General features: G+C 38.2%; 1 protein-coding gene across 1 annotated transcript in view; it reads right to left on the reverse strand.

The window, feature by feature from the left end:
- Positions 1-10,401: 10,401 nt before the first annotated feature.
- The window catches only part of CCDC150 (coiled-coil domain containing 150), a 113,444-nt gene continuing 110,607 nt past the window's right edge, over positions 10,402-13,238 (reverse strand). Inside the window, exons 24-26 of the mRNA XM_027866087.1 lie at positions 12,361-12,447; positions 10,825-10,956; positions 10,402-10,497 (exon numbers count right to left, since the gene is read on the reverse strand). Of these exons, the coding sequence (XP_027721888.1) occupies positions 10,402-10,497; positions 10,825-10,956; positions 12,361-12,447 (315 nt within the window). The remainder of the gene's footprint in view (positions 10,498-10,824; positions 10,957-12,360; positions 12,448-13,238) is intronic.

A 13,238-nucleotide genomic window follows, 5' to 3' on the forward strand; every position in this document is an offset into this window, starting at 1 on the left:
AGATACAAAATGGAGTCAGTAAACATCTATTAAGTGTCTACTGCCTGCTCTTGGGAGACTTACAATCTGGTGAGGGAGACCAAAACCAAATAAATAAGGTACAAACAAGCTATATATGCAAGACAAATAGTTAGGAGAGTGAAGGCACTGGAATTAAGAGGGGTTGGGATAGGCTTCCTTTAGAGGATGGGACTTCAAGGAAGGCAGCAGGAGCGGAGGGAGAACATTTCGGGCTTGAGGGGACAGCAGGAGAAAATGTCCAGAGCTGAAAGATGGGGGGCCTTGTTCCTGGAACAGCGAGGAGGCCAGTGTCGCTGGATCAAAGAGTACAGCAAAGGGGAAAAGGGAAAGAAGACTCGAAAGGTAGGAAAGGGCTAGTTTAAAAAGGGCTTTGTTGTATTTGATCTTGGAGGTGACAGAGAGCCTCTGGAGTTTATTGAGTGGGGAGGTGACAGGGTGGGACCCGCACCTTAGGAGAATCACTTTGGTGGCGGAAAGGAGGATGATGGGCATAGGGAGAGACTGGAAGCAAGCCAGCCCACTCCCTTCCGAAGGTAGGTTTGTTCTCTTGAACTTTAGGCCTCATTTTTGTATTCTAGTATCTTCTCTCCCTCCCCTTTTGTTACTGAGTTCCTTCTTCATTCTGCTGTTCAAACCCCTTAGCCTGGGCATCTTCAGTTGGGGGAGTCACAGGAGCCTAATGGTTCTTTGCCCAGAACAAGCACCATGGGGAGAGGCCTGACCCCAAATGAGTTTCTGGTACTGGGCTTTGTGCATGGAAGCCCTTTCCCCTTTATCCAGCCCAGTTCTTCCAGGTCTTGCACTACCCCCCACAGTTCCCAATTGCAGCCCCTTTCATGTAGCTGGGTAGTCAGGATCAATATTTTTTGGTCTCCTGTGGAATGTACAGGGATTCAGACTGAGTCACTGCTGTGTGTGTGTGTGTGTGGTGTGTGGTGAAGGGCGGGGCGGGGACTAAATTGGGCCTCTCAATAAGACACTGAAATACAAATTTGTGAAGCTGCTTGTGTCAGCTGTGCCTAGTCTTCAGGACAGCTTAGGGTAGGGAGATTGAGTGGGACCCTGATGCACTTCGGTTCTTTGATAATATTCTCTGAAACGTTTTGTTTTGTTTGTGTGTTATTTTGTAGGTTCAGTTTTCTCTGAAACTTTTTACTTTGTGTATGCATTATTTCGTAGATTCAGTTTTAATTACCATAGCTTTGGTGCATATTTCTATAAGGAAAGGTATCCTTCCGCAGTTTTGCTGATCATATCACGTGACTGGGGTTTCATATGCCTGTTTGATTTTGTGAGGGTGTGTCTACCCCTGCTTTTGTTATCAATACTTTGAATCTTCTCCAGACCTCTTTTTTTCCTCTTTAGCATCAACTGGCAAAGTTCCATTGCCTTCCCTTCCCAATCTCCGCTTCTCTCCGAGTCTCTTAGAATGAACTCAACAGCTACCCACTCCCCATCACACCTCCTCTAAATAACAGGTACCACGGGTGACTGTCTTGTGTTCTTGTGCCCTAGATACAGCTTTGGCAGAAGCCATATTTCTTCTTCAGATCGCTTATAGTACCCAGTGTCTTGCACATAGTAGGTATTCCAAAAAATGGTTAACTATGCAAGCCAAGTTAAAGAAACTATTGCACAGAAATTATGAACCTTGAATATATACATATATATATTTAAATGATTTATTTATTTTTAGTTTTCAGTATTCACTTTCATAAGATTTTGAGTTCTAAATTTTCCCCTTCTCACCCTTCCTGCCTCCCCAAGAAGGGATGCAATCTGATATAGGCTATACATGTACAATCATATTAAACATATTTCCACATTAGTCATGTTGTGAAAGAAGAATCAGAATAAAAGGGAACAACCACGAGAAAGAAAAAAAGAGAGATAATAGTGTGCTTCACTCTGAATTCAGCCTCCATAGCTCTTTCTCTGAATGTGGATAACATTTTCTATCATGAATCTTTTGAAATTGTCTTATATCATTGTATTGCTGAGAAGAACTGTCTATCAAAGGTGGTCATCACACAATGTTGCTGTTACTGTGTACAATATTTTCCTGGTTCTGCTCACTTCACTAAGCATCAGTTCATATAACTCTTTCCAGGTTTCTCTGAAATGTTTCCAGGTTTTCTCTTCTGCCTGCTCATCATTTCTTATAGCACAACAGTATTCCATTACATCCATATACCATAGCTTGTTCAGCCATTCCCCAATTGATGGGCATCACCTCAATTTCCACTTCTTTGCCACCACCAAAAGAGCTGCTACAAATATTTTTGTACATGTGGGTCCTTTTCCCTTTTTTGGGATGCAGACCTATTAATGGTATTACTGGATCAAAGGATATGCAGAGTTTTATAGCCCTTTGGGCATAGTTCCAAATTGCTCTCCAGAATGGTTGGATCAGTTTACAATTCCACCAACAGTGCATTAGTGTTCCAATTTTCCCACATCTTCTCCAACATTTATCATTTTCCTGTTTCGTCATGTTAGCCAATCTGATAGGTATGATGTGGTATCTCAGAGTTGTTTTGATTTGCATTTTTCTAATCAATAATGAGTTAGAGCATTTTTTGATATAACTATAGATAGCTTTAATTTCTTCATCTGAAAACTGCCTGGATCTTATACTTGACCTTGTGTGGTTTAATATTTTTATCAATAATTTTTAAGTCAATTTTTATCAATTTATAATCTATTTAATATTTTATTAATGACTTGGATAAAGACATAAATGGCTTGCTCGTCAAATTTGCAATAACAAAAAATTAGGTGGGATAGTTACACACTGAATGACAGAATCAAGTGTCAAAAGGATCTTGACAGGCATTGAGAATGTTGGGTCAAATCCAATAAGATGAAATTAATTAAGGACAAATGTCTTACACTTATGTTAACCAAAAAACAAACAAACAAAAAAATTCCCTAAGTACAAGATGAAATAATATGGTTACATAATAGTTTGTTCAAAAAAAGATTTGGGAGTTTCAGTGGATTGCAAGTTAAATATTCATCTACAGTATTAGATGGCAGCCAAAATAGTTAATGTGATCTTGGGTTGCATTCAGAGAGGGTATTAGCTAGGATTACAGAGATGGCGATACTCTGTCAGACTGTATCTGCAGCATTGTGTTCAGCTCTGAGTCCTGTGTTTTAGGACGGGCATAGATAATCACTTGAATGTCTACAGGAGAGCAATTAGGATGGCAAAAGGCATATATGGTCATGCCTTATAGGGACTGATTTAATGAACCAAGGGAAAGGCAGTATGGAGAGAGGGCAGCCTTCGACATCTGGAAGACGTGGGCTCATACCCTGCCTCTGACATATGCTGTGTGGCCCTGGACAAATTACAAATGAAACATCAACTGGATGGCAAGAGTACGTAAAAATAACCTCCAGATTAAGATGAGGGTTCTTCTCCTGCCATATAAAATCCTACCTGGTTCAATAATTGACTTTGTGTGTACCTAGCTTGTAAGCCTCTTATGGACAGAAATTTATACTTGGACATCTTTTGTGCTTGGTAATGCCTTTCCTAGTGCTGGTCACATAGACCTCAAGTATCATTTGTTTGATTTTTTTTTTAATGTGTTCTAATCAGAAGTCCTCATGCAATAATTTTAACATGCAGTGGATGGCAGTAAAAGCCCACAAACTTTGACATATGTGAGCCAGTCTGTTTTCCTAGCACAGGGTGCACCACAACCTTGCAAAGTTTTAAAAAATCATTAGGCTTGAAGAATGTTTTTATTTAAGCTGAAATTTTTAAAAATAGGCCTCTCAATATTCATCAGTCATTCCCCCATTCAGCCCAGGCATTTGTACCCGCTTCCCCATCAGCATGCAAAGAGCAGCCTGACGCACCAGGAGTATCTTACTTTTGCCTGCCTAATCCCCAGTCACAACAGAAATATTGACTGGTTCAATGAATTCCATTGTAATAGTATCCCAATAAATGTCAAATGTTAAAAAAAAAAAAAGCTACTGCAGGGAGATGTGCCAATAAATTATCATGCACTAAGAATTTTGTTGCTTTTTGCTCATGCAGCTTTTTGCTCAACCAGGTAAAGGTTATGATGAAATAGGATTCCTAAACTATAGTGGAACAATTCAGCATCGTTGTAAATAAAGTCATGGTAGCTCATCCTCAGGCATCAGGTCCACTGCAGCCAACTCTTAAATGTGAATTATTTGTTTGCTTCTCTTGAAACCTCTTTGTTACCTCATTTCTTCTTATTTTCAGTGGTCATGGACACCCTATCACCCAATAAGAGAAGTGTGAATCATCTAAGCATAGCCACAAATGTCTCTCTCTCTCTCTCTCTTTCTCTCTCTCCCTCGCATTTTTGTTTTCCCTCTCCTACTCTCCTCTCTTTATCTCATTGAAGGTTGTATTTTTTTTCTCACAACATTTATGTTCAAATACTTTATTGTGCTTAGGTGGACAGATGGTCAGCTGTGATTCTGAGATTTGCTTTCAGAATGATTCTTCCACCTCTCTAGTTGGCTTATCAGCTAGAGATAAGAAGAAAGTATTAATGTTATCTCTTTACTTTGGGAAACAAAAACCATCTCCTTAAAGAGAAACTGATTGGATCCCAAGCATTACAGACCAAGGTATTTGTAAGGAATAGTCAGAAAGTCTTTTAAAATTAATTTCCATTGAGAAACTAATTTTATACTTTGGTGGATCCATTATTTCATCAAGAGGGTACTTGCCTCTATGCTGTTAAACATTTTTGTCACTACCTTCAATAAAAGAATAGATGATATGTTTAACAAATTTGTAGATTACGCAAAACTAGGAGAGATATTTAACACACTAGATGACAAAGCAGGACCCAAAAGGATGTTGACAGGTAAAGCACTAGATTGAATTTAATAAGATGAAATTCAGTAGAGATAAACATAAAGTCTTGCGCTTGGGAACCAAAAATCAACTCCATAAATACAAGATGGGGGAGGTACATATAGACAGATGTTCTAAAAAGCATCTGGGTAGATTACTGAACTGAAAGTTCAATGAGTCAGCAGTGTGATTTAGCTGCCAAAAAGACTATTATAATCTTGGGCTGCCGTGTTAGGAGAGCACAGCTTCCAGGAAAAGTGGTTGATAGCTCTTGACTGACTTTAGCTATAATATTGCGTTCTAGGCACCATGGTTTAAGAACAGCATTGATAAAAGCTAGAGACTCTCCAAAAGAAGGCAACCAGAATGGTGATGGACCTTGAGTTCACAATAAATGAGTATGAGTTGAAAGAACAGGACATAATTAGCTTGGAGAAGAGAAGGCACAACAAGACATGATAGCTGTATTCGAGTATTTGAAGAGTCATCATAGGGGAGAGAGGTTAAATTTGTTCTGTTTGGTGCAGGGGGAAGAGCCAAGAACAATGTGGGAAAGCTGCAAAAAAAAAAAAAAAAAAAACTAACTTAGGTTGGATGTCAGGAAAAATTCCTGGGGCAGGTAGGTGGCACAGTGGATAGAGCACCGCCCCTGAAGTCAGGAGGACCTGAGTTCAAATCTGGCCTCAGACCAAACACTTGACACGTACTAGCTGTGTGACCTTGGGCAAGTCACTTAACCCCAATTGCCTCACCAAAAAAAAAAAAGAAAAAGAAAAAATTCCCTAACCATTAAAAAGTGTTATGTGTTGCCTCAAGAGGTGGTATATTCACCACTCCTTGGAGATCTTCAAGCAAAGATTCAATAATCACTAGTTAGACATATTACAGTGGGGATTCCTTCATGAATGGGGTGGATTAGATATCTGCTAATGTCTCTTCCAATTCTCACATTCTGTGATTCTCTAATACAGATCATCAACCTTTCATGTCTTCTTATCCACTGGGTCAGTTACAAAATTGTGGCTTTTTTCATTTTTTGATCCCAAACCACATCTTCCAACAACTGTTTTTTCTATTTTCCAGTGCCCACTTTTGCACTGAAATTGTCAAGTAACAAAATACATGTTGGCATTTTTTTTTTTAGAAATGTTTTAAGTACAAAGAATTTTTACATTTCCTTATTGTCTGAATTGGTGATAGTACCTAAGTTGCAATTATTTTTATGGTGGTTTGATTATAGAGAGCATTGGAAGATGAGATGCCTAAGCATTCATAAAATATTTTTCATTGCCTCTTGGCAAATGAACAAACCACTAAAACCACAGATTGTGAGCCCTCATTGATGTGCTTACCTTTAATAATCAGAGAGTTAATGAATAATGGCACAGTGAAAAAAAAGTAGCGAACGATATTTTGCTCACAAAGGCACCACCAGTGGGAAGAATAGACACATGTAGATAACACAAGTTCAGGGCATGCATGTGGAAGAACATACATGTAAGGAACATCTGTGACCATGAAGGGGCACATGTAGAGAACGTGTGTGGAGAAGGTTTGTGGGGAAAGACAAAAAAGAGGACTTTTTTGAGATATGATGAATTTAAGACTATGTGTATGTAACATCCATTTCAAAATGTCCTATAGGTAATTGGTGATGTGGGACTGGAACTTAGTAGTAAACATTATGGCTGTTTATACATATTTGTGAATCATTTGCCTAGAGATGACAATTGAACCGATTACCAAGTGAGATAGTATAGACAGGGAAGAGAAAAGGGTCCAAGATGGAGCCTTGGAGGGTTATCCCAGTTAGTGGGTATGGCATGGCTAAAGTTCCAGCAAAGGAGACTAAAGAGCAGTAATACAGGTAAAAGAACCAAGAGAGAGCAGTATGAGAAAAAAACACAGAAGAGATAGTATCCTGGAGGGAGAGGTGATCAACAGTATCAAATGCAGCATAGAGGTCAAGAAAAGGCCATTGGATCAAGCAATTGAGAAATTATTGGTGGCTTTGGAGACAGCAATATCAGGTGAATGATGAGGTTGAATGCTCGATTGCAGATTTAGGACAGAGTGAGAAGTAAAGATGGATGGATTTTTTCCAGGCCTTTAGCTGAAAAGAGAAAAGATACATATGATGGTAACAGGATGGTAGGATCATGTGAGGACTTTTCAAGAATTGGAGAAATGTGAGTATGTTTATAGGCATCAGGTAAGGAGTCAATAAATTGAGGAGGGGGGTACAGATGAGGTAAGAGAATGTAAGACAAGAAACCACAGCTCTTTTTAAATGACCTTAATCTCCAGTGAATTATGAGGTATGGTCCTTAGCTGAGAAAGATACCATAGGAAATAGGAGGAGAGATTAGGTGAGCAATCTTATCCAATGCAGTGAGTGGGGCAATGAACTACCTCGGGTGGAGAAGAATTGCCTTGCTGCAAGGAACCAGTTGAAATTAGATTACATTTGAAGCAGACTCAACCAGCAGTTTTGTGTCTTTCTCCAGGGCTACTCAGAAACACAAATTGAAGTGGAGGAATAGATGATGGGAGCACTATAGAGTTCGGGTTTAGCAAGGTGTGAATGATGATAGATTAAGGGGTGAGATGAAAAAATTACTGAGACGCGAAGGGAACCTCTAGTCTAGAGAGTAGCAGATGAAACAAAATTGCCTTTGAACACAGTTGTAAAATCTTACAGAAGAAAGTGGTTAAAGATTATGAGTAGTGTCGGCTCATAAAATATCAAGAAGCAATGGAAGAAGAAACATGCACTGGAGGATTTAGCAGAGATCCAATTAAGTAGCAGTAAGCAATGGGATGTGGAGATGGCCTGGAACAGGTGTGGAGGCCTGGTTCTGGGGCAAGACGAAGCAGAAGCTTTCCTCTCAGAATCCAGCTTTCCACAAAGAGAATCCAAGTAGATGAAGAATGCCTTTTGTCCTAACTATGGTTGGATGGATAATCCATGGAGGGTCTGTATTATCTAATCTAATTTATCTGTCAACTCTAGCATTTCTCATCTATCATCCCTCATCTATCGATCTACACCTATCATCTATCTAAATCTATCTGTCCATGCACCCTTCCATCAACGTCTGTCTATCTGTCTATCCGCCTGTCTGTCTTGTACAAAAACTGCAAATGGATGATGAGTTGGGCCAAAAATTGAAGAGGAGGAAAGCAACCTATAGACTGCTTTTGAGAAACTGCAAAGCTTTTTTTCAAAATGACCCAAGCTTCTTCCTAAAACAAAGTTCATCTTTTTAATACTAATACTCTTCCACGAAGTAATGGCACATAGTAGGCACTTGTTAATTGATTAATGGCTATGAGTCGTGGAATGTTACAGACTCCAAGGAATTGAGGTTGAGGATAACACAAAGGACAATGGAGAGATAGATGAGATGGATGGTAGGTGTGAGCATACCACATGTTACAAATAATTAAAAAGGATAAAGGGTATAAAAGATGTCATCAAAGAACTATTTGCTTTAAAAAATGTTTGTTCATGTAAAGAGAATGAAGGATAACTGAAGCCAATTGTTTCAGTGCTTTGAGGATTAGAGGAAGATTCCCTTATACATGGAATGGATCTACCATGGTGAAATATGAGAAGCCAGGCACAAACTACATAGTTTTGAAAGACAGTGTTGGAGTGTGATTTGCATTGCTGGAGGCACTACTCTCATTGAAAAGACGATAGAATCATTTGAGTTTTACATATAAAATCTTTATGAGAATAATCCAGACATGCCTCTAGGACATCTCTAACCAAGGTATAAGAATGGAACAGCCAGATTCTTATAAGGGATATTCTGCTTGAGACATCTTTATGATAACACAAATTACTGAAAGGTACAAAGAATTTAAAATCTCATTCTGCTTATTGTTTGTGGACTTTAAAAAAGCATTTGATTCAGTTGAGAAAAATGTCACCTTAAAAGACTCTCCTTCAATAAGGGGGTCCTATGTAAATGGTAAGTTAGATTCTTTGAAGGATGTAATGAGAGAGAATCTTATTTGACTGCCCTCTGATTATTTATGTCAAATGAGGTATGAAACAGGGAGACCCTATGCCCAGCAAAGATTTTTTTGCTGTTGTCATTCAGGATATCCAAATGAAAGGGGAATTTCCTACATACTTCATCTATATATGGTGAGTTCCTCCATGTTTTTGGATGATAGTGTGCTGACTGCATTAAGTCCTAAAACATAACTAAACCTCAATGAGATCCATAGTAACTGTTGTTTGGTTTAATTATCCACTTAGGAAAAATCAAGTGGATGAAGAATGTTGACTAGACTATGCCATTTAGTTGGACAGACAACCTATAGAGCTGGTTTATCAGTACATATATTTTGGACAAAAACTGAACAGGTGGAGGAGAGTGGGTTGGATTGTGTCTTGGATACTGCACCACATTCTTGATGATCCAAAGATTCTTCCTGAAGCAAAGGCTCATCTTTTTAATATCAGCACTCTTCTGGTAATGCTATATGGCTGAGAATGTTAGAATGTCAGTCTCTCAGGAATTAGAGTTGTTGCCCACCCAAAAGACAATGACTGAAGTGCATGATAGGTATAAGTAGGCTATAACCTATTACCAAAAAATTGCAAAGGAAAAGTGGAATAAAGTATATTACCAGAGAAGGACATTGTCAGAATATTTCCAGAGAAAGATATTATTATGAAAGGATATGAGCTGGTTATATGGTAAAAGTGAGGATGGATGGACTCTATTGGTATCCAATACAATGTCTTTTCTTTCCTTTTTTTTTTTTTTTTTAGTTTTTAGGCAATTAGGGTTAAGTGACTTGCCCAGGGTAACACAGTTAGTAAGTGTCAACTGTTGGTCTGAGGCCAGAGTTGAACTCAGGTCCTCCTGACTTCAGGGCCGGTGCTCTATCCACTGCACCACCTAGCTGCCCCTTTTTTCTTTTCTTTTCTTTTTTTTTAGTTTATCCAATACAATGTCAAGAGATCTAGGTAAAAGTCCCCAATATATTGGATACATCCCAATGTAGAGTAATAGGGAGATGTGTATGAAAATAAACATATTTATTTCAGAAATAGAGAGCCAATTCCTTCCCCTTACGGTTCTATATCCACAGTCTTCTTTCATGAATTGCTTACAGGATATATTAGAGGCTTAGACTCCAAGTCAAAACAAACGTAACCATCAAATTTGGTGTTCTATGTGTTTTAATGGTGATTTCAATTAGAAATATCTTAAAGTATTCTATTAAAATTATTTTACAAATTAGAAATATATTAAAGTATCCTACAGCATTCCCTATAATACAACTAATAAATATAAATTTTTTGTGGATGGGTGGGGATTTGGGCTTAGTTTTCTTTTTTTTTCCTGTTCATAGAAAATAGTTCCTAAAAGCATAACCTTGAAGCAAAATCTTCAGCCAGCATCAAGAAATTCAAGTCAGCCAAAGCCCTGGAGCTGTAGCTGCAATTTTAGATGCTGTTTTGTTGCTGGTGGTGATCACTTCCTGTTTATCTCTGGCTAGTACTTCTTGGACACGTATCTAAGCTGCTGTTTGGTCTCCCAACGGTGCAAGGCAGACTGAGCACGTGCCCTGTTATACCTTGACGTCCCATCCTGTTAAAGATAAAACACAGAATGAATGTTATATAGCACACACTATGCAGAAAAACTAATTTTGTGAAAGAAGGGTCTTTTGTTTTGTTCTTATTGTATGTCACATTAAAGCATCTGTATCAGTTTTAGGCAAGTTTCAGAAAAATAGAAATATGAGCTTGTATTATTTTTGAGAAAGAAAAAACCTACATCAGCAGTTTGAATCCACTATTCTCATTGTTTAAAAGGTCTATAGATTGGGGTATAGTTGGGAAGTAAAGATACAGAAACATCTTTAGTAATCAGTTATTTAAAAGTGATCCAGTATGAATATTAAGATGTCCATACTACGAAAATCATGTCCTCCTTCCATCTATTGTCCCGCGGAAGCCGCTGTAACCGGTTTTTGCTAAGTTCCAGTTGTAGGCCATCAAACTTACTCTTGAACCAGCGGTGAGCTTCTTCCAGGTTAGCTGTTATCTAGGAATGTGAATGACTGGAAGTCAGAAAAAAGGAATAGCCATAAATGTAGCAATGTACTAGTCTGACTCAAAGTGTATATTTGGATAGAATGGGTAAAATTCTGAACTCGAGTGCCTTAAAACCTTTTTTTGGCACAACAGTTGACATATAGGCAATGATAACCCCTGATGAAGGTTGTATGTTGTCTTATGCTACTTTCTAACTTGTTATTTCTTGTTGCCTTCTCAGATTTTTTTTCCCAAACCTGTAATTTCATCAGTACAAGAAACTCTCAGTGTGGAAAACTCTTCCCTGATACAGATGGGCAACTTGTTTCAAACTATAATTGTAGAGAGTTGCTCAGGACAGAGAGAAGTTAAAATAACTTGCCCACTGTCACACAGTTCACATGTACTAGAGGGAGAACTAGAACTCATGTCTTCCTAATTCTAAAGCCAGCCCCAAAGGTACTGGAAGAGATGGGAAATAGAGTCACAATCTAGGGCTGCCTTCTCAGATAAAAGGCAGGACGGTCTTGGAGTCAGAGTTCAAATCCTGCCTCAGATACTTACTAGTTAGGTTCCCCTGGGCAAATTACTTACCAATTCTTTTTTAGTTTCTTCACCTGTAAAATGAGGAAACTGGACTTGGTGACCTCTAAGGGATCTTTTAGTTCTAAATGTATGATATTTATATTTTTTCCAATTTGATAAATTTCCAAATTATCAACATTAACTGGGCAACCTGTAAATAGCTACTGCCTACAAAGTGGCTTTGGGCGCGGGCTCTGCTAACGCTCCAGATGAGAGAAAGATGGCACCACTGGCTGCTCTGTGCTTCCACAAGAAGGTCAGCTCAGATCTGCTCGGTAGTAGGCCCTCTTTGGCAAAGAACTAAAAGGACAGGTTTTCCTCTTTGAATCTTGATATACTGCAGTTACATTGTTTAACTTGAAAGGACTGAGGATAAAGAGCCAGATAGGTTTTTCTTCCTTATCCCAAGTAAACAGACAAGTCAAGGCCATACTACATCCAAGTAACATTCACAATGATGTCTGATAGAAAGGTTTAAGTACTTTACCATTAAGAACACAGTGTAAGATAAAAACATCAGTGCTAGAAGACCAATGGACAAATTCACTAATTATTGTCAACAAATAATTACGTTAGTTTAAACTAGAGTCATCTGTCTTCTGTAATGCCTGTCAATAAATAAAGTCATCTCTAATTTCAGAATTACATATTTTGTAGTAGGTACTTGAGGCTAAGCATTTCTACATAATGGCATGTTAATCAAGGCACAGGGTCTCGCTAAACTAAAAAATATTTGGGATAGAAAATCTGCTAATGGCTAAAGCCATTTGACTAAGGAAAGAGACTAAAACTCCTGTACCTGTCTTTTATGTCCATGCTTCTGGCTCACCTGTTCTGATTCCACACTGGCTTCTTTCAGTTTATGTTCCGTTACCTCTTTACATTTTCTTAGGTGTCTGATTGTTTCTTCCATTTCCTGCAGAGGAAAGTGATGCAAACATCTTTTTAAAAAATGCCATTTCTGTTCATTGAGCAAGCAGCTTTGGCAGCAAACAGGCACATAGTAGAAGTGTGAAAGGATAAGCCCTGCCAGTGAGATGGAAGCAATAAGGGAAGGAATTGTGATTACTTTAGTCTGGCTGGGTCTGGCCATGATCTCCGCTGACTACCAAGAGAAAGAAAGTGATAGTTGGGTCGTCTGGAACTGGGAGGTAATTTTTAATTTTTTTATAATTCTTTTTATTTATTTTGTTAAATGTTTTCCAATTATATGTAATTTTTAATAATCATTTTTTTTAAATTTTGAATTGAAATTCTTTCCCTTCCTCTTCCTCCTACACCTCCTTGAGAAAGCAAGCAGTTTGATATCAATTATACATGTGAAGTCATGCAAAACATATTTCTATTTTAGCCATGCTGTAATAGAAAACACAAACAAAATAAAACAAAAATAAAGAGTTTAAAAAAAAGCACGCTTCAATCTGCATTCAGAATTCATCAGTTCTCTCTCGGGAGGTGAACAGCATTTTTCACTGTAAGTCCTTTGGAATTGTCTCAGGTCATTGTTTTGACAGTAGCTAAGTCTTTCATAGTTGATTATTCTTACAATATTTCTGTTACTGTGTATACTTCTGGTTCTGCTCACTTCATTTTGTATCAATTCATATAAATCTTTCCAGGTTTTTCTGAAACCAATCCTGCTCCTCATTTCTTATAGCACAGTAGTATTCCATCACAATCATATATCACAACTTGTTCAGTCATTCC

This window comes from Vombatus ursinus, unplaced genomic scaffold (assembly GCF_900497805.2).
Source record: "Vombatus ursinus unplaced genomic scaffold, bare-nosed wombat genome assembly UNPS02014779.1, whole genome shotgun sequence".
Taxonomy (NCBI): Eukaryota; Metazoa; Chordata; class Mammalia; order Diprotodontia; family Vombatidae; genus Vombatus; species Vombatus ursinus.